The sequence below is a fragment of the Stegastes partitus genome, unplaced genomic scaffold (assembly GCF_000690725.1).
Source record: "Stegastes partitus isolate 25-593 unplaced genomic scaffold, Stegastes_partitus-1.0.2 Scaffold130, whole genome shotgun sequence".
NCBI classification, from domain to species: domain Eukaryota; kingdom Metazoa; phylum Chordata; class Actinopteri; family Pomacentridae; genus Stegastes; species Stegastes partitus.
The window spans coordinates 76,806-99,251 of NW_007577861.1; the positions used below are offsets into that span (position 1 = coordinate 76,806).

Here is a 22,446-nt window from a genome sequence, read left to right on the forward strand (position 1 = left end):
TATTTATTAGTGATGCACGATATTAAAATTTCTGGCCGATACCGATATTAAGATTTCTGATATCGCCGATAACCAATATTACCGATGCCGATATTCAATTTTTGTTCACACCAAAAAATGAGTATAAGTAAGCACTGTGAGAACGTGAAAACTATTCAAAAGAAGCCCAAATTAGACCACATAATCTTCTTTATTACGTAACAAAAGTAAAACATGTTTAAACACATTTTAACATGTTTAGAGTCCAGGATCATTTAAGTAAAAACATCTGCAAAACAGCAGCAATATCAGATGTAGAGACGAAGGCGCTAATGTTAGACAATCGTTTTTTTTTTTTACATCGACTAAATTTGTTAATTGGACCGATACCGATATATCAGAAAAAACACTAATATCGGCCGATGTGGTCGCCGATATATCGTGCATCCCTAGTATGTGTTAAAGTGTTGGGGGTTAGTGGGATCATTACTACAAATAAGTCTAGTTTTAATTAAATATATATTAAGACACTGGAAGCTTTTTAAATAATAGCAATTCTTTATTTGTTGCTCCTCATCAGAAATTTGACATCAGCTGATTACAGAGAGGGAACAGGGGTAATATGCTGAAATGGTACACATACTGTACATAGAAAACACAATAAATTACTTCATAAAATAAAGAATTTAGTAGAAGTTAATATTTTAACACCTCAATACCTAAAAAATAATTTAGAGCTACTGGACTTGTTTGGACAAACAAATGGCTCGTCACCTTTTCAGTAGTTGCCGTTTTGGTTTCATCCTCAGATGCATTGTCATACAGTATGTTTTCGTAACTAATAGAATAATTTTTTTTTTTTGGAAACAGAAAGTTTCGTAGTGCAGCAGGACAGAGTATGAAAATGAAACTGTTGCGGTTTTGTCGAATAGCCTGGCATCTGAAAACGCGTCAACCAGAACAGATTACACGACTGCAGGTTCTGTTATGTTTTATTTGTCTGATGACAAAAGCACTCAAATTAACTTGTCTCCAGGGGCTAAGCATCTGCTTGTCGGGGTGCACACACTCAGCCCAAAAGTGCATTTCAGTTTGCCTCATTAGATACTTCACTTGAATTGTGTCATTGCTGGAGTAATACATTGGTGGAAATGGTAATCAGCAGGCTCTGGTCTTTGTGTGGTCTCACTCGTTGACTACTTTCTTAGGCACAGAAAAATGAACAAGGCACCTCTAGCATTTTGAAGCGTTAACACTGTCGAGAGCAGCAAATTATACACAGTAGCATCCAGGTCTCGTTTTTTTTTCTTTTCTTTTTTTTTTTTTGTTACTGCACACTCAAGCAAATGGGTCCCTTCTTGGTAAAATGAAACAGGCCTTGACACGGAAATACAATTCATTCTATTTTTAGACATTCATGACGTTCTTATGAAAATGTGCTTTTCCCCATAAATTAACTAAATCTTACATTCTGACACAGACCTCAGGGAAACTTCACAAATGAGTGGGTTCGTGAGATGTGAGTCAAAGCAAATTTGTTTTCACTGTGGCAACAAAACAGCGTGAGAGGGAGGGGGGGAAAAAAATAAAAAATTACCTTCTCATTTCAATAAATAATGAGAGCTTTGCTGAACACAGAGGTAATGTGATGTAAAACAAAAACAAAAAAAAAAAGAGTAAATAAATAAAACATTCAAAGCTACATCTTAATCACCTTCTTTCACCACCTGAGTACATCTTTAGGGCTGTAATCCTGATCCTGGTCTGTGCGCTGGGCGGTGGAATGTTGTTAAGGTTAAAGGTCGGGGGACAGTGAGGAGGGAATTCGCGCTAAGGAGGTGCAGGTGGGGCGGTGGCAGAGCTTGGCCTCGGGGAAGGTGAAAAGAGGTGCGCAAGGAGGAGGAGGAGGTGGTGGAGGAGGAGGAGGAGGAGGAGAAGTGAGTTTTCAGGGTGGGTTTTCTTTTGGGAACATATTGCAGGAAGTGGTGGTTGTGTTCCTCAGTCTGTCTGCCCTGAACTGTCTCCCCTGTCTCACCTGCTTCAGGCATGAAGAGAGCATCAGCTAACACTCAGCTGCGCAAAGCCGATCAACTTCACCTCATCCGGAATCTCCGTGTCATCGCAGCCGGAAGCCTGCGCAAAGGAGGGAGACAGCAAGAGGATCACTCGCATCTCCATCGACAGAACCAGGCAGCCCCAAAAGTCTCAAAGTTTCACATTTCACTAAATCAGATTTCAAAAGATGAAAGAAACAACAATGTGACAATTCTCCGGTAGTCTCAACCATAACTTCAGTTTATTTCAATTATATAATAAAATAGTGATTCGGTCTCAGTTGGGCTGCTGTGCATTGAGGTTAAAAATACATTCAATTTGAGGATGAGATGCACGGATAATTTTTCCTCTCCACGTTTTTATTACAAAGTTTAAACTTGTGGTTCTGCCGTCTAAAACTTATTTAATAGACTTTTCATGTTTCCCTTTTCTTAAGTGACTTTCTGGCCACTTGGGTGGAGTTGAAACAAACTGTAAAAGGCAACAGTGACATTGTTTATCACCTCAAGTTGATGCATCGGACGTGTTGCTAATTCACAAATCAAGCAGTAATGGAGCCAAGGCCAATAACAACAGTAGACTTTAAAAGTTTTTTTTTCTCTTAGAACAGCTAAATACTGCATCTGGCAAATGGCACTAATGTCAGAGAAGCTAGGTTGTGGTCCATAAAAGCTGAAACAGTGAGCTGAAAGAGTAACTGCAGACTAGGGTGATAAATCTCTGTTCCTTCAGTACAAGCAGCCCCGTCTACATTGTGCCTCAGTCATGTGATTAATCGGCCATAATAACAATGATTATAGCTTTTGCCGTTACAATTTTTTTTTTAAAGGCAGTGGAAATGAAAGAGGAATTCATAAAGGTTGGTCACATCTGGACATTACCTAATCGGTTTTCAATAAGGTCAGTATTGTGCTGCAGCAGAATATCAGATTAGAGCAGCTGTAGTGTGCAATGTGATCAAATGAGAAAACACAAATTTAGACTCATGTATCTTCGTCTCCTCACAGTTTGTATAGAATAAAAACGCGTGTCGTGTTCAACATATATCGACTAGAGTATGTGACCAAAGGTACTGGACTCTGATTCTTTGATTTACTTCTCGTCTGGTGCGGTTTTCCGTGACTTGGGCTTCTTACAGCTAAGGTAATTCTCAAAGCTCCAGCATACAATTATACTTTAATCGTGTACTTTCAACTTCGATGCAGCAATTCGGGAAAAGGTTTTTTCCTGTTATAACATGGCAGTGCCCTTGAGGTAATTAGGAAATGCTTTTCAGAGTTTGGTGTGAAAGAACTTGACTGACCTGCTCTGACATTACCACCATGCGACGCTTTTAAGATGAATTGTAGCGCTGATTGCAAGCCGGCCCTTATCACCTAAGCATCAATGGCTGACCTTACCGATGCTCTTGTGGCTAAATTGGATCAAATCCTTGCAGTCCATCGATTTCGGAATAAGATGATGAACAAACGGGTGTAAACTAGACGGCTCCCTCCGACAAGGCGCAGTTTATTTAACTCCCAGCACCTCGTCTCACCTCAATTTTTAGGCTGGTTAGATGCTGCTCACGGAGGCAATATTACAAAGAGCGAGCATTCCGATTTGTCTGACTGAAAATGAGAGTCTTTTTAATTTTTAATTTTTTTTTAATTCGGCTGTCCTCAGGAAAAGCTGGAGAATGAATGGGTGACCTAACACCTGCTGGCCACCACAATTCACGCCTTATCTGGGAGAGACACTCCAACACTCTGGGGGTCTGAGAGCTCTGCAGTTGTCTAATCAACACGGAGGCATTGGTATTAAAACAGGTCAGTTTTTGTGAGCTCAGAGTCTATGGTGATCTCTTGTTCAGTTCAGCCATAAAGCTGCTATAGTGCCACCCACATCATAAATTGTCTGTATAAAGTGTTATGAATTGTTCCCCTCACGAGGGTAATTATTCTCAGTCCCTGGGTTTTGTGACGCTGCCCTCGTAACTCTTCGTTTAGGAAGGCCGAGTTGAGCCGCAGTGAGGACTTCACACTGCCTGCAGTGGAGCAGCGTTAACATATGGAAATAAAGCATGCCCATATATCTGCATGTCCCACTCAGCCTTCACTCTGACTCTCCAGAGATTTGTCCACCTGCAGCACTTCTAGCTGCTGATAAGGCAAACATGGCCGAAAGGTCGCTCTGTGAAATACTGTGACCTTAAGCACAGATGTTGTTTACCAACAACTACATAAAGGTCAGTAAAATATCATTTACATATTTTTTTTCAAAACCAGAGGGATTGAAATTATTTCCTATCTTATCGCATTCTAATAGGTCACGCAGCATAAAGGTGGCGTCTTAATAGCACATCTGCAACATCCAACATGTCGTTTTAGGTCCTTTTCTCTCCTGATGATGCAACAAAGTGTCTCTGTTCTCAAAATGAGTGATCCAAAGGTGAACTGTGGTGAGCATAAATAAGTAAACAGTAACCAGCAGTTTCAATCATGATTTAACAGGTACAACACAGAGTGAAGCCAACAGAAAGAAAACATTGCTGGTGCTGGTTGAAAATTGTGTTTGACCCACAGACACAGTATTTGGTTCATGCTGGAGATGAAGACTGTCAGACTCCTGTGAGTCCTCTCCATGGACAAATACTGCAGAAACCACAAAGCAAAGCTCTGTACTCGTCTAATGCAGAGCTATTTGGGCCATGTGTTCACAGTGCAGATTTGTCAGATAAGCACAGCAATATATCACAGAAATAGCAACATTAAATTAGACCGGATGAAGTGACTTTGAATCAGGATGTGGTTAAAAAATTACAACTGGGACATAATGTAGTTAAAAGTTACCAACATTCAGGGGATAGTTTGACTGAACATTAAAGGGCCCACATTCTGTACAGTTATCAGTTTAAATTTGTAATGTTGGTGCCTCTTAGAATATGTTTACATTCTTTAATGTTGAAAAAATGAATTACTTCTCTCATACTGTATATTGCTCTTCTCACTCTCCATCTGAAATGATCTGTAGCTTCTGTATCTTTAAGGCCCTGCTCCCAAAAACCCTGATAAAAGCGACGTAATGTTGGTTACGTACAACAACGAGGGCTTGATGGCTGACTGCGAGGGAGCTGTTCATTCTTTGCATGAGTGTTTGTCATAGTAGGTGCTAGGCACATGTTATGCAAATTATAACACAGTGATGTAAATAAGTAACAGAAGAAAAGCCTGGACTTTAAATGACGCGTTACAGGCAGGTAAGGAGAAGTGTTTCCTGGATGGATAATGAACTTTGCAAGTTTTTCTTTTACACACACAAAAAAACATTGGAAGAACCCCAAAAGCCTAATATGGCTTCTTCAAATATGGATCATAGACAAAAAAAAAGCAATAAAAACTATATATTTATAGTTGAACATACAATCCATCCGTCCATCATCTATACACCACTTAATCCTCACTAGGGTCACGGGGGGCTGGAGCCTATCCCAGCTGACTTAGGGTGAAGGCAGGAGACACCCTGAACAGGTCACCAGTCTATCACAGGGCTACACTTAGAGACAGACAACCAAGCACACACATACTCACACCTACGGACAATTTAGAATCACCAATTAACCTCAGCATGTTTTTGGACTGTGTGGGAGGAACCCGGAGAGAACCCACGCTGCACGGGGAGAACATGCAAACTCCACGCAGAAAGATCCTGGGACGTGAACCGGCGACCTTCTTGCTGCGAGGCAACAGTGCTACAAACTGCACTACCTTGCAGCTGAACATACAATGTTTGTTTTAAATACAGCATATCTTTAGTTTAAATATATTTATTGCATAGTATATATGATAATATCAACAAGCTGAGCCTGTTATATTTCTAGCGATATGAGAAGCATCTTTGTAGGAACAAATTTCACAAACATTTCATTGCAGTACTTCAGGAAACACATATTGCCATCTCATATTTACTTGTTTCTGTAGTGTCAGCCCTCCAGTCTACTTCACTCCATCACGTCTCCTAAAATAATTCTTTGTGTCGTCGACAGAAAAACCCTCAGCGACAGACGCTGGTTGGTGCTGCAGCTATTTGTGCTGTTTGTGGCCTTTCTACTAACTGCAGCTCTCACATTCCTCACCAGAGCTTTCATCAACAAGCTGCTCATGGCTGGACACTGTCGGGCATGACAAACCCATGGCGCCTGCCGTCAGCCATCAATCATGTGGAAACTCACCAGCTTAAAGGTCAACACTTTGTAGGTAGTTGGGTCATCTACAATCTTTTGAAGGTTAGCAGCAACTGTACCAGAAAGAGAACAACAACGTTAAAATAATATCGGACAAGTGCTGACATTATGCAGAGAACATTTTAGGACAACAGTGGACGAATTAAGCTCTGTGTATCTTTGGTAATGGCTGATCTAGTACCATTACAATGCTCTCTAAGTGTTTTATGGTAAATGGTTTTTGTGTTTTACAACATCACAACTTTACTGTAAAAAGAGGTGTAGCATTACCAACAACAACATCGTGTCCATTGACCAGACCAGCCGAGAACAGTTCCTGGGAAACGCCATCAGCAGTGTCTTGTGAGGGAAAAACATGACAAATATTGGGCCTGCAACATTCCACTTAGCAGGTAATTGCGTTAGATACTGAATTAGACGCTGTCCAGAGCACACTGCCATTACCCATTACACACACAGCGGTTCATACAGTGAGAGATGCTATCACGAGGGGAATAGCATATTCTAAATTCATTTAGGCTGAGCTCTTACCTCGCCCCGGAGTGAATTCAAACCGAATGTCATTCAGCTCCTTTCTGGAGTTCCTGAAAGAAGAGACAAGTGGGTGTGATTGCACAAGTAGCGTCTGAAATGGCAGATTTAACTTTGTTGCCGAGACATGACGGAGCTACAGATCGAGGCTGAGTGCAGAGATGAAATTACTCCTGCGAGCTGAGAGAGGTGATGATAAAGTGAAGGGGAAATTCCTCCTAAGTTTTAAGAGCAGACAGTTCAGGACTTTCTCCACAGGACCAGCAGTGTCTTCAAAAACCACAAGAATGCCGACCCATAACTGAACCACATCCTCCGCAGCAGCGTACTGAAACACCAAGCAGGCAAGATAAGGAACACCTCATCCCAGAGTCACACCCCGCTATGAGGTGAAAACATAACTTCAACAACTCAGACCCCGGCACACACATTCATCACTTTCACACCTTCCAGTTTCAAACAGTCCATCAGCAAGAACATTAACTCGTCAGGACTCTTTCTTATTTGGACCTGCAATGCAAGAAGAAGCCTCTGCAGGGTCACAAATAAGCTGTCACGCTGTTATTCTGACCCACTGCTTCTCAGGTAACAGTCATTTCATCTGTCTATCAGGTTTCTCACGCCGTCTCTAAAATAGATCAGAAATTCTTCCATTCATTGGCTCGGTAGCCATACAGCTTTGTGTTCTGGCTGCTTCTTCGAGCTCCCACCTTTCACTTTCATGGCTTTGTTTGCTTCTTTTGTAACAGTAATGCAACAGTAATGCATCTAATAATAAAATCAACAAGTATCACACCTCTGATTGGCCATTCAAAAGGGTTATTCTCCATTATTACACATATTCTCAAACAAATTATCTCTCTGGACAAATGTAGCAGGTATAAATCCAGCTAGTTTTACTGATAAACTGCACCCTTCAGCCTCTGTGCAGCATCCACTTGCATCACATCTATTAAAATCTGTCTTTAAAATGTGTCTGGGACAGGAGAGTAGCTGTTTTCTGGTCAAGGCGGGACCTGACGGTGCTGCCCCCAAAAACACCATTGGTGAGATTAATTTGTTTGGTAGTCTAGCTATATAAATCATCCGGCTAGCCCACAAGCCTAATTTTAGACGAGATTAGAGCCATAAGTCAACACACACACACAAACCAAAGACATATCTGTAATGAGGTTGTTAGCAGCGAGCCCAGATGAAACTGAGGGAACGAGGATTTACTATCATTCAGCTGTGAGTCGACTGGACTTGTTTTAATTTCAGACATTATGCAGTTGAGAAGGAGAAAAAAAACAACTCTGGTGGAGCAGATGGATGTAAACAACATCTCTTTTCCCAGCAGTGAAAGCAGAGGGTGTCCACTGCCAAGGCTGATGAGGCAACATGTATGTCAGATGATCATAACCCTGCCCAAATTAAGTGTGTCTAAAATCTGCCTCCTCTGTAGAAAAACCCACAGAGACTGTTTGGAAAACATTCTGTCAGACTGCACCACAACCGTCTGGGATTAGCCATGTACAGAAGACTGAGTTATCAGTGGCTTTCTGAATACTTGCTTGAGGATTTAATGATTCCACGGTTGAGGAACAGTAAAATGGCCACCAGAACCCTTTTTGAACACTGTGAGTTCAGATGCTCGTATAAGATGACTGCATTACTCTGCTCAACAACTGCATATTTTAGCATCCTTTTATTCTGGAGGAAAAGAAAAAGCAAAGCACAATAATAACACAAATTTTTTATTTATTTTTTTAAATGTCTGTGATTTTAGTTAATGTCTTAATAAACATTTCAAACATAACGGAGACTGGAGACTCCAATGAAATTAATTAAAAATGATTTCAGTGTTTGTCAGCGCAGCCCAGCATTGTTGGCTGTCACAGACATTACTGATAGCGGAGCCAACTGGAATTTTTAGATAAGTAAATGCAAATATGAAACACACTATGTGGCCAACAAACAGGCATCCTGTTGTGCCGAGAGTAGATAGGTTTACTCTGTATTTTAAACACGGACTGGTTTTCTGATTTGTTTTTTTAAAAGAAAAAGCCACTCAGTGCACGTCTGTAGAGAATCCACGGTTAGAATCAAACAAAGAAAAGCAACAAAAGCTTACATTTTAACCCAAAGAGCACGTAACTGAACAACAAGAGCAGTTCAGTGTCTTCTGCAAATGACTTTTAGATTTTTTATTTTAAATTATTTTTTCTGGCCTTTGTGCCTTTATTAGTCAGGATAGTGAGAGAGTGAGACAGGAGAGGGGGGGAGAAGAATGAGGAGAGATCTGCAGCAAAAGGTCACGAGCCGGACTCGAACCCATGACCACTGCGTTGGGGAACTATAGCCCCTGCTCATGGGTCGCCTGCTCAACCAGGTGAGCTACAAGGGCCCCCTGACTTCCAGATTTTGAAAAGAAAACAAAAATATAAATTGCTTTAAAAAACTGTTCAGTGCTTTAAAATTGTACGAGGACCAAAACTTATCAGCTACTGTGGCCTCGTCTATAAGTCGGTGTGCAGGCGGTCAGGCAGCTGAACATCCAACATTATTATATTTGTTTAGAGAAAAACATACAAGTCAAGTGTGGAAAGTCCTGTTTCCAATCTTCACATACTGCCTAAAAAATATTTACTTGGGAACTAGAGTTACACTTTTCTCTATAACTAGTACAAAAAAACTGTCTTTCAAAGAAACTCGCAATTTTCCATGTTTTGAAATTAGCCATTCACTGCTCATGTACAGCGCCCTCTATAATTATTGGCACCCTGGTTAAGATGTGTTAAAAGCCTTAAAATAAATTCAACTTTTATTGCGGAAACATACTCTCACACTGAAAACTGTAGAAAAATGTAGCCTTCAACTCAAGGGGGTTGTACAAAGTATTAACATCAAGGGTGCTGATAATTGTTGCACATATGATTTGATGTAAAAGAATTATTTATTAATGTGAGATTTTTTTCACACTGAATAAATGCACTTGAATTAAAGGTTGAATTTTCCTCTTTTTTTCATTGTGGTCCTATATTATTGAGAAAAAAACTGAATTTACTAGAAGCTAAAGAACACATCTTAACCAGGAGTGCCAATAATTTTGCTGATGAATCTATGCTTTACTGTTAACAGGTTAATGACTGATTCTATATAAGTGTCTAAAAACTGTGAAAAGGCCTGTAATGGTTTCATAGAGTCCTAAGTGCCATCTTCATATTAATTGTTTCGTCTGATCAACAGCCTCAAACTTGAAAATCAAAAACTCCTCTGAGTTTGAGAAGCCTATTTTATGCCTTCTTCTTCGTCTTCGTCTTCTTGTTCTTAAGAAAGACAACTGACAAGAAGCTCAGATGGATGCGGGAGATACAGGCACACACAGATCCATGTTTCTCTGACATTCAAATTCTGAATTTGTCAACCTGCAGCTACCTTTTATAAACAAGAGACTTTAGAAAACACAAGGAAATGTCACCTCTTGACATAAACTTCTCGGTGAAATCAGTTTGCGTTTGTCCTATTTTGGGTATTCAAGCTCCAATGACATTGCACCAACTGCCAAGCATTGTGTGCATTTCCCCTTTAAACTGCTGACATTGCTATTCTCAGGGGCTCTCAATGTCTGTGTAAAAGAAGAAAAAAAAAAAAAGAAAAAGATGTGTGAGTTCCAAGCAAAATGTTGAAAATAATCCAATCATGCTGCTGCTGTTCCCCCGTCCCTGCAACTGAGGGGCTCGTATTACCATAAACTCATGCTAATAAGCTGTAACTCACTTCTCAGTTGAGAAAGGAGACCAATTAGTTGTTTATTTTGGTCTCTCCAACGCAATTACTTTTAGGCACTCACTGTTTTAAAGCCTTTAAACTTTTACAAGCTGTCATGGATTTTAACATTAAATCACTATTATCATTATTTTGTTGTTTTTTTTCTCCACCGGTTTATCTTGAGGTTAGAATAAAAACGCACAAGTGACATCAGTCGGTGGGATCCAGGCTTGGAAAAAAGAATTGTCTTGACAATGATGAGTAACAAGAAACTGGCTGATTACTCACTGTAGCCAGTGCATTTGTTTGTGGCTCAGATTAACAAACTTGACTCGCACTTGCTTTGCCTGGTTTCAAGCAGGCTAAGAACCGCTTTCATCATTAATGACCTTGAGCTGTTTGTTATATTACAAGCAACAGTAAGTAAAACCTCACTGATAACTGCTGTTTAAGAGCCAAAAAAAAGCAATAAAGAACGCCACAAATTTCCGCTTTACATTAATATTCCAGATAAAGCCTTCATTTCATCACCCTGCTTTAATACACTGCTTCTTATGCAGCCTCATACTATTTGTGAATGCCATAAATATCTCTCATTCTGCCCCCACAACACAGGAGCACAGCCAAAGAAAATCCCAAAATATGAGCACAACCTCTCATCCTATAAAACCCTCTGTGCTGATTCACTTTAAAACACACCAGCCAAAATCTTCTGAAAAAGTCAAAGTTGTCTTAAAGCAGCATCTTGTCAGTCAGAATCAAACTGCTAAGAATCTGTTCACATCCCAAAACTCACATTTAACACAAAGTAAAAGACTGATTCTGTGCCAGCCAACATCTCCTGCTCAGTTACAAATAAATTTGTTGATAGCGTCAGCTCATATTTTGCTTCAAATATAATGTTCTGTCAATTCTTTTTAATTTTAAGGAATATAAAGCATAATACAAGATTTTATCATTGAAACATAAGCATGTTGAAGAAGACGGTGCCGTAAAAGGTCCATCAGGGCATAAAAAAGCTTTCAGACTTACATGTAAAAGGGTATCCGTCACACGTCTGAATCTCTAATACAATAATTCTTGCTGACACACCATAGAAGCGACCTGACAGCCTAATGCCATGATCATATTTAACACGGTGAAAGTGCTATCCTGTGGAAATTCATTTGCTGCATGACTCTGCGTTGACACAATTTTACAAGCCTGTTCAGAATTTTTACATGTAATAAGAGATGCGATGAAAGCTTATGTTGTAACTGTACGATAACCAGATGTAATCAGAGTCAAAGCCAGAAAATCCACAGCTCGAACAAACACTATGTACAAACTGTGAAACTGCAGAACAGAAAAGGCCGAAACAATCAAAGCACAGCACATTTGTTTTCATCAGAGGCTTAGAATAATGACTCTTTACCAGTAAACAGTTAGTCGCCACCTGTTGCATCCAGATCACTGTTTTGTTAGTAAGCACAGAATAAAATGGTTTTCTGTGCTATGCTCGACGCCTGGGGGGAGACCTTCAGATGTCTATTCAAGCAAGAGTGTGCTCAGCAACCGGCTCATCGGGGAGCTACTGGCAGACTTTGTGTCCAAAAATGCACAGTTGGGCGTCTGTTGCCGCTTCCTTTCTCTTTAGTTCTATTTCTGTGTTTCTGTATTCTCAAAAAGATATACAAAGAAATGTTTAAAATATATATATATATGGAAAAAATGCAACGGAGGGAAAATCAGCATCTACCCTAAATTCTCCTATCACATACTCTGGCACTAAATTTAGTTGTTTCATAACAGGAGGTATCAACATTGATCATGCTGTGGCTGAATCACAGGCCTCCAATTTGTCATTTTCATAAACAGCAATGTCCTGCATAATGCAGCAAGAAGAGTGCGGTGCTGTGAGTGCAAACAGTCGACGGGAGGAAAGCAGATTGTGGAGCACAGCGAGAGGAGCAATGATGTGTAACACTCCTCCCTACAACGGTAAGAAAGTGAGATGAAGGGATCCGTGGTAACGCCAGATCCCTTCTGGAGCAGGCAAAGATCATTAGGTCTATTAGTAGCCTGTTTTGGACAAAGTAAAGGGATGACAAATCCTAAAATCTGCTCTGTGCAGCTGTTTGTACAGCTTGTTGAAGAAAAAAAAATGATTTAGAATTAGTTTTTGGACTTTTGTGTGTGTGTGATGGAGAAAATTATCTGAAAAAAGAAGTCTCACCTCAGCCGTAGTACCATGTTCACAGCACCTTGAATGAACGGTGTGTCCTCATACGGTTCAACCTGCAGGAGAGAATGTCTGGTGATGAAGCAGTGTTCATTGGGAAATAAGATTTACAGAAGAGAAACACAAAGCATTCACTGCAGAGCACAAGGTTCTGACACCTGCAAGATGGACGTAGAGTCAGAATGAACCAGAAGCGAGTGTGGCATTGACTACACGGTCAGGCAATGTGGTGCATTTTAACTGAAAAATGTCTTCCATTTAATGCAGGCTGCAGGGGAAGTTGTAAGGGGAAAGAAAAGGGAAAATACATAAAGGGATATTGTGTGAGGGTGTATCATTGTTATCAATACCTTATTACAAATGGGCTCTTTATGTGGCAGGGAATGGATATTATGGATAAGAAATGACTGCTGAGTAGCTGTCAGAGTTAATTCCTGACTGGGACACAAGACTACACCTCAAACTGCTTTGGCTCATTTTCAAAATGACAATAGCCTTAGAAAATGGGTTACAATGGCAGTGAGTCTTCAGATGAGATACACCCAGCCACTGAGCCGGCACTGTCAGGCAGACAGCCATTTACTCTGAGTTATTACAGCTGAGAGCATCCCTCCAGGAGACCGGCATTCTCACATGTGTATACACACACACACACACACACACACAAACATACGCCCACCGACATGTGTGCGCAAACAGACACACACATGTAAAGCGCACGCGAGCTGAGATGTACACAAACACACACACACACACAATCACTGTGGCACCAAGGTCATTGAATCATGACAAATTAGTGCTGCTGCTGAATCCCTCACCTGGGGATGCTGAATAGACAAGCCTTCAATAGGGACATTGTTGGCATTCTCCTCATTCTAGGAGGAACAAAATGAGAGGCATAATTGTGCAAATGCTATTACATCCTTGGTAAATATCAAATCAGAGCTCATCCTATAAAGACAACAGAGGAGAGTCAATTCAAAACAATCAATGAGAGGCAATTTGCCGGCTTTGTCAGACTGTTTAAAACAGGTTCTTGGCTGTTTTGATGAAACTGCATTAAAATGTGTGCAGTGAAATAAACATTTATAATTGACTTCAGGATTCTTACACAAACATCTGCCGAAGTAGGCCAGTTAATTGCATTTCCAGAAATGCCGCTCAGCCAAGTTATCAAACTGTACAGCGGCAGGAAGGATACGGCCTGTTTGTCTGTTACAACTCGCCTCTTCACCAAATACAAATAGAGATTTAGAATTTGAATGTCACACGGCATTTCAAAATTGGTTTAGAGGAGGAATAGCTAACTTACATCTTTGGCCTCATCTTTGACCCTTCGTGACTGGAGGGAAAAAAATCAAAACACACATTTACATGTTCATGTTCAGGCATACTGTAGTAATAATGTTTTCTATTCTCATTTTATCAAAGGGCAAAACATCTGTAATGCACAAACTTCATACATTTTTCATATTTCATTCCCTACATGTACATTTCTCCACTGATTCATCTGTATGTGAAACATATTTGTGCAAAAACACAGTACAACTGCTGAAAAGAAACAAGCCTGAGATCAATAAAAGGAAACAGAAAACACATCTTTGTGAAAAGAAAAATACTACCGGCAACAATTTATATCTAAAATCATTACTGTTGGTAGAGCATTATTTATTGCATCATACATTAAAGCTGTGTATCTTTATCAAAGGGCTCTTTGATCATAGTTGTCAACTTCCTCCTGCCTCACATCCTTACAGCTATCTTCCAGCTCATTACAGCGACCTCATGACAGGCTCTCTCCGAGATAAGCCATCTGCTATCCAAAAAACTAACCGATCAGGGAGGGAAGGAGTGCACAGTGTCTGAGACAGAAGGGAAGTTGCATAACGGTTTGATCTATGGGTTAGACGCGGCATGCAACACCTTAATAACTCTAACTCTGAATTTCCATGCACGAGTCGTAGTTTTTATATAGAGACAGGTTAATCTAAATAAAGCATATTTTATAGTGTGTTGTAAAACCTTTACTAATAAACATAAATAGTAAATATGGAAAAAAACAAATACTGCTGAAGCTCGCCTTTGTTGAGTCTCACCTACCCTGCCCTGATTCACTGCTGCCTTGCCCTCCTCGCTGCCCTCGTCCAGCTCGTCGTCGCTCCACTCCCAGTCTCCATCCTCTGTCTTGTGCAAGTGGCCGCTGGAGCCTGGGACTCTCCTCACCTGGACCATCACAACACACGGCCGGTGTATTTATCGTTAGTGAAATCATTTGTAAGTATTCTATTGCAAATGCACAGTGACACATTAAAGGAAAAACCAACATGAAGCGTCCTCATGTGCCTCTAGAAGGAAAAATGGTCCTTGACACTGATTCTCCAAATCTCTGGAAATCTATTGGAGGGATGTCCACAAGATATCTCCTTATTTGATGTTTTGATCATGGCAATCGAAGGTATGTCAAATATATGGGTCCAAAATCTCCCATAAGGGCTCAACTAAGTTCAGATCTGGAGAGTATGAATGCCACACCATTAGATTCACATTATTGTCCTACTCATGACACCATTTAGTGACCCCTTGTGCCCTATGGATGGGGGTCATTCTGGATAGAAATGTTTCATCATAGGATAAAGCTGATCACTCAGAACAACTTTGTATTGATTTGTGACCATTCCTTCTTAGTGGACAAGTGAAGCCAAACCATGCCAACAAAATAGCCCCAAAGCATAACAGGGCCTCCAGATCCCCCTCACTATAAGGTGCAAGGGTTCAGGTTTTTCCTTTAATTCATCACCCAATTTTCTTGTAAAAGCATTGTGCTTTACCCATGATTCCATTAGGTTTTACAGTTTTATAGCTCAAAGTTGTTCAAGTACTATACTCAGGGGATTTACCTATCCTGACTGTATATTTGTGACATAAAAAGATTAAAAGAGCTTGTACAAGGCTCCAGACTGTGACTATTTTAATTGCACATTCAAGAAACATTTTCATTGGTTGCACCGGTGCACCTGACATTTAGAAGGTCTGTCTGTGTCTCTGGACAGCCTGCCCAGGTAGCTAATCAATGGTCATCTCAACTTAAATGTGACATTAGAACACCTTATTTCAATCTTTGTGAGGTCTAGTGGCTTCTCTGTGCACAGCCTAACAGCAGCCATGTTTTCACAAGTTACTGAAACATTAGAAAGTTGTACCATCTACCAACAATCTGCATGTGAGGCGTTTGGGGATATCTCTCAGTCTCCCACTCTAAACTGCACGAGTCTCTGCATGCAGATCGGTCACGCTGTGCCACCCACCACTGCAAATAGATACTCAACCAGTGGGAGATATGTGAGATATTATGAAACTCCCAACTTTATGCATTGCATCTTTTGCAAAGAGTGCAGCCAAAGCATGGCGAGGAGAAGTTGCTGTCGGAGCATCAGTGCTCTGAATAGAAAAGGCCTCTCAGAACCTCATCCTGTGCCGTGACCGATGCAGAGTAGCGCCACCTCTCTGCAGCACCAGACAGCAGCAAAACAGTCACAAATTATATGTAAGTTTAGCCCTGCTCATTACAAATCAAGGAAGAGCTACCTTTTACTAACTTCAATTTCAAGATCATTCCTATGAAAAAGAATGGAATAAATATACAAAACATGTATCTGCACCTTCCACATTCCTAATAACAATCTGTTACAGAATGTGTTGAGAAATTATCCATGCAAAAAGATAAAATAAAATGCTTTAATGTAGCTAAAGTATGTGCTGTTGCACATAAATGAAAAGGTTGGGCACACCAGTGCAACCAATGTTATAAAGTTAGTCTGGAGTCCACTTGCACAAATCCACATTATTGTCATTTAGCCTGCTGAATGTATCTGGTATAGAGATAATATTACAGCCTAAAAGATAAAGTGTTATCTTTTTATAGCAATCTACTGTTAAAACTGAAAATTTTATATATGAAGAGTTCATTTGCAAAAACAGATAACTCCATCTTCACAAACCTTCAGAAAACCCACTTTTCCATCGTCTACCTGAGACAATATCAATCAAACTTCAGTTATCTCTGTTGTTGTCATTTCTACCAAGTCAAATCCACTCAGCTTCAGTTTGAGTGATATTATTTCAAGCAAACAAAAAAAAAAAATACATTTCTGAAAATCTACAAAAATGGAGTTTTCTGTTTTTGCAAATGAACTCTTCACATATTCATGACAAAAAATATGTAATACTCACATCAAAAATGCCTTGTTGTAACATGAAATCTTCCCCATTATAACCAGAAATACACGACTCACAAAAACCGCTCAGCACTCCGTTAGAAACCCATTAGTTGGTAGTTATTAATTCTATCAGTGTAGTAGGCGCAGTGTGGGTACAGCACAATGAGAAAATGAGAAAACTCCAAAATATCTAATCCAATAGACTGAGTTAATGTATTCATTTTAACAAAGCAGATACAACAAGTATGGCAGAGTCACTAGTAAAGCCTTTAATTTGTTGCAGCTCCGCAGTCAAGAAAAAAAAAGCGTGTAAGACAAGCAACACGTGACTAGTCTAGCAATGCAAGATATGATACGAGATAAGATATGAGAGCACCACAGTGTTACAGAAGAGACAGCACACAAAACTGTAAGCCACTAGCAGCAGGGTCATATAAATTCCCCAGCTCTAGACAAGGTCAAAGTTAAAGAAGCACTACCCTTCTGGTGGTGTCGGGTTTACTTTCCAAACCTGACATAGAACCAAGGCTCCCCCAGTTCTGCTCGGGGTCCTTGAGCAAAACAGACACAGATCAATGCACTCAGCAGCCATACATGATCTCCCAGCAGACATTCACTAACATAAAAGAAGAAAAAAAAAAACGGCTGACATGCAGCTTGCAAAATCATCCCACTATGAATGTAAGGAAATATATCTGACTTAAATAACACTGTAAGATTAGAACGTGTTGGAACTGATATCAGAATTTTCAGAGGATCAAACTGCAGCATATTCTGCTACAATGACCTGTTTTTTTTTTGTTTTTTTTAAACGAGGCTTCAAAAAGCATCCATGCAGAACTCAATCTGTATTCCATCATCATTTGTGCACCAGACCGTGCATTTTAACTCAATATCAATCCTTTTCTATTTTGCCACTTTCTATTATGTAACAAATCAATGATTCAAGCCCACATTGTTGTAAGCCACTAATGTCTAATCTTTAAACAATAAAGCCTGCAATGATCTCATTTGAAAGCTCTATTGTGGGTGTCAGGGTGCCCTCTGCTGGATGTTCAACTCACATGTACCTACATTTATAATGTATGCCTGAATGTGACATTACTTCTACATTTATATTTCAGATATGACAAAAGCTGGTTTGTCTGGTCCGTAACAGGCAATGTCCTCTATTCCCCACTTCCTCCTGGTTTTAGGAGCTCATTACTGAGTTTCTTCCTCATTTATTAGATGAAGTATTCATGTAAAATTACGTTGATGGTGACAGAATCTGCCATCTCCTTCTCATTCACTGGAGTATGTTACAGTCAGGTCCCTTTTTAAAGCCCATTTCAGTACTGGCTGTTTTGCTTTAAACCTCTTACTTACATCCCATCGCTATTTGGTTTCTGTGAGTAGAATCGCATGTGTTTGACATAACTACAAAATACCACGCGGGACAAAAACAACAGAAAGAGAACACCAGGGAACATAGCTGCAAAAGGTCAGAGGGAAAATTCTGAAGATCAAACAGGTCAAGAGATTTAAGGTGGTGGCGCGCAGACAGGAGGTGAACTAGGACGTTTACGAGTAACTAGGCAGGATCTTAAGAGAACAAGGCCATTGTAGTCTCCGTATAAAGAGGTCACAATATCCTGGGACAACAGTGTTTCGACAGTATTGCTTGTGTCTGCAAGCTTTGGGAAATGTTGCTGAGTTTCTAATGTAGACGACTCTGTAGGTCAAATCAGCACAAAATGACAAGGACACCGGCTCTGCGGCACAAACGTTTCCTTCACCAGAGCTATCAAGTGAATCTGACATTACCTGGACTGCATGTACCCTGCATGCTGTCTATGTTACACTGCCAACAAGACTCCTCACATAAAAACAGAGTGTATTTATTACAGTAAGAATTCAATAATCTTGAATTTCCATTCTGGGATCAAATTGCTCCAACGCACCTCGAGTCCACTGTGTAAAAGTACATTCAGTTGTTTTAATCTGCTATTTATCATTGGCAAAGGCCTTCCTGTGCAAATTCTTAATACTGTAGCTCATTTTAGATAATAATTTGTTTATCAGGGACTGTAAATACAGTCTTAATTGCAAATCAGCAGTGGTGATGCACTGTATTGGAAAGCCTAATAGACTGTAGGACTCTCGTAAATCTATTTAGAAGTTAAGTACCTTTTCATGCTTGTTGTGACTGTTACATGCCTGTAGCTCCCACATGAAGCATCAACAAACCTCAACAACATCATGCCACTCCCCCATAGTTTCCTCCGTCTCTATTGACACCCTGCCCTGTGCGTGCGTAATTATAACGTCATACACAGTAATGGCCATGCTATGTGCTATGTCCTCCATTTACTCCCAACCATGTCAGTGAATTTCCACCCCTCCACTCAGCCACTCTGCCTTCTGGCAATGGCCCTCTGTTCCCACTTCTGTCCTGGCCATCCAGGCGGAGTGTTATGTGAAGCCAATATCAGCTGTGCCTGAAAACTGCACTTCCTCCCAGTAAACTGTGACCAACAGAGCAAGCGAACTGAACAATAGTGTGCTGCCTTTCTGTTACCTAATGTTAACAATTCATTTAATCCTGTTTGTCCTTAGTGAGACACATGCAGAGAGCTGCACTGGGAGCCAATGACACAATCCTCAGTACATCTGCATCGCTTGACTCTTACATGGCAGTGGCCCATATTTTTACATAATCTACACAACAGGGCATAAAGTGTTTGAGGTGCAGAAGAAAGTCAGAGTGCATAGCTTGTGTTGACTGTAAATGAGACACTCCGATGGACAGAGGGACTTCAGTCAATCCCTGCACTCTGCCATAATTTGTTCATGTTTAGTCAATAACCGAGTTATTTTACAGGGAATGTTTACGTAAACATACCTTCTTCGCTCTCTGGGAAATCTTTGGTGCACGACACAAAAGCTTTTCGACCAGATATTCTTTGTTCTGCAAGAGAAATAAAATGAATCACAATATATTCAATATTCAGAGTGAGCTGATTATGTAAAGCAGCCAAAACGTAATAATGAGTCACAAAAATCTCAAGTAGCATTTTGCTAAACTTTGAGCCCTCAGATATCAGTTGGGTTGGTGGAAATGAAGAGGATGGTTTGAGAGAGTAACTGGGTTCTTTTGAAAGGTTTAAACACTAGTGATTAGCCCAGGTAAAGTAGTAACAGTGAGATGAGGATGCACTACTTGCAAGTGTCACAAAATTAAATTAATACAGTTGGCATTACAACTTATTTTGCAATGCGAAAGCTGCATTTAAAATCGCATATGTTTTCTTTTACTTTAAGTACGTTTACAGCACTGCCCTTACAGAGTATGTACTGTTGCCTGCAGTATCCAAACAACTGGCAGTTACTATTCGTAATAATGTTGTGCGCTAAGTTTTGACTGAGTCCGACATATATCTGTTGCACTTTGAAATTCAAAACGAACTGACACGTGTCTGTGAGTCACTGTGACGTATATGATGTGTCTTCCGCAGCAGGGATTGCGGGTCGGAATGGAAAAAATTTGAAAAAGATGCTCAATTGCATACTGAAAAATGCTTGTATAGGTATTGGAATCTATCTTGTACAGTTCTACACTGTCAGCTGTTATTCCCAAAAATGCAGCTAAGATTCCATACATCAGCACAAGACATAACAAATTATTTCTTTCTCGTCATTACATAATTAATAGTATATAAGGATTACGATTGTGTCCTTGTGGCCTTTTTTGTTCTGTTTGATGTATACAAGTGCACATAACCATCATAAACTCACAAAAAGCATTCAGTATATACACAGCTGAGTTATTGTTGGAGTTGGCATGAAGCCCTAAGCATAACATTAATAACAAAACCAAACAAAGATGGTGAGCCAAATATTTGAGATGAAACAAATACCTTGGCCTTTTGGAAGAATTTACACTTCAAAAGCTCTGCGGCTGTAGGCCTAGAGATAAAACAAAAGAAAGTACCATTGTTGAAAACATATCAGAACACAGCGCTCGCTGAATGTTAATCAGGATCAGGTCCTTTTTATTGACCACAAATTGCATCAGCTCGCTTCACTGGAATATTTGGGTGAAATACGAAACGCGGTGCTAACCTTTTGGCAGGATCCTTCTGAAGGCACATAGTTATTAGTTTTCTAAATGATTTGCCATATTTTTTTAACATTTCCTTGTCCTCCACACCAGTCTCTAGAGTGGGTGGATCATTCTGTAGAGTAAGCATTAAAACCTGAAAAGACAAGAAAAACAGTCAAAACCGCCCACGCAGTTCAGCAGCAACACAAATACGCAAGTAGATGAGGAAAAGAAACTGAAAGCAGGAAACTGTGGAAACGCTGTGGAAAGACACATCAAGCAGCCTGTAGATTAAAGGTTCCCTCTTTATTAGCTGTTCGGTTTTCCAATTACAGCAAAAGCAGCACATTAAAATATGCTCTCTCCACGTTGTTTTTCTTGCTAATGATGAAACTTCGCAGACATAACTTGGTTTACGAGATAGAGTTTATAGCCACAGTTTTCTTCCTTTCTTTGCCAAAGCCAGTGTGTGTTACAAGAGGAGGACATCACACTGATTAAATTACACCAAATGATACATCCACAACACTTACCTTCATGGGAGGGTAGCGGTGATAGGGTGCAGAGCCTGTTGCTAACTCTATGGCTGTGATTCCAAAACTCCATATATCTGCTTTGAAATCATAGCCTCGAACCTGTGGATAGAAAATCACAGCACTTTGTAATAACAGTGTCTTATGCCTGCATCTCAGGGATTATATGTTGATGCAATACTGTTGTAGTAAACATGCCAAGAAGACAGATCAACTAATAACAGCATTACATTGAGAAATTCATTCACACCAAGTAAAGACAACCTCAGGCAAATACATTTCCTGATACACCGAATGAAATATGCAGTGTTTCCAGCATTTGTCTCTGTATGGACGGAGGCAGACTCACCTGCTCCATCACCTCTGGCGCCATCCAGCACGGCGTGCCGACAAAGGTCTTTCGAACTTTGTTTCTAGTCATGTCGCCACCTGTGGCTAGAAATGCACTTACTCCAAAATCTGTAAAAAATAAAGAAACAAACAAATCATCCTTCATACACAGCAGGAAAAAAAATTGATTGGTTGAAGGGGTTTGTTTAATGGTTTTAGCAAAAACAAAAACACTGACAACGTGCAGCAATTTGCTCTTTTAAAATTCTGTGTCACATCGCCTTTGTGACCGCTCCGGGGCGGATCATGAATATTGAACAGCAGACAACAAAGAAACCTGAAAACACCATTAATTGTTCCCTTCAATTTTCATTTTCATTTGTTTACTGTGTCACAATTACAGTTTTACTTGTCAGAGGCTGTTTGCCACTGATTGCTTCTAACGTGAGTAGATCACAACGGCCTCTGCTATCAGCTGGTGATTGATTAACACTAATCAAAACATCCATCCATTATCTATACAC

General features: G+C 40.1%; 1 protein-coding gene across 2 annotated transcripts in view; it reads right to left on the reverse strand.

The window, feature by feature from the left end:
- Positions 1-517: 517 nt before the first annotated feature.
- The window catches only part of stk39 (serine threonine kinase 39), a 28,681-nt gene continuing 6,752 nt past the window's right edge, over positions 518-22,446 (reverse strand). The window contains exons 6-18 of one of the 2 annotated variants that reach the window (XM_008278670.1): positions 21,942-22,051; positions 21,593-21,694; positions 21,080-21,213; positions 20,875-20,923; positions 19,860-19,925; positions 14,859-14,981; positions 14,071-14,100; positions 13,577-13,633; positions 12,753-12,814; positions 6,788-6,840; positions 6,527-6,595; positions 6,245-6,309; positions 518-2,112 (exon numbers count right to left, since the gene is read on the reverse strand). In XM_008278670.1, coding sequence (XP_008276892.1) covers positions 2,038-2,112; positions 6,245-6,309; positions 6,527-6,595; positions 6,788-6,840; positions 12,753-12,814; positions 13,577-13,633; positions 14,071-14,100; positions 14,859-14,981; positions 19,860-19,925; positions 20,875-20,923; positions 21,080-21,213; positions 21,593-21,694; positions 21,942-22,051 — 995 coding nt within the window. In that variant the 3' untranslated portion in view covers positions 518-2,037. The remainder of the gene's footprint in view (positions 2,113-6,244; positions 6,310-6,526; positions 6,596-6,787; positions 6,841-12,752; positions 12,815-13,576; positions 13,634-14,070; positions 14,101-14,858; positions 14,982-19,859; positions 19,926-20,874; positions 20,924-21,079; positions 21,214-21,592; positions 21,695-21,941; positions 22,052-22,446) is intronic. The other variant, XM_008278671.1, reaches the window with a different exon arrangement.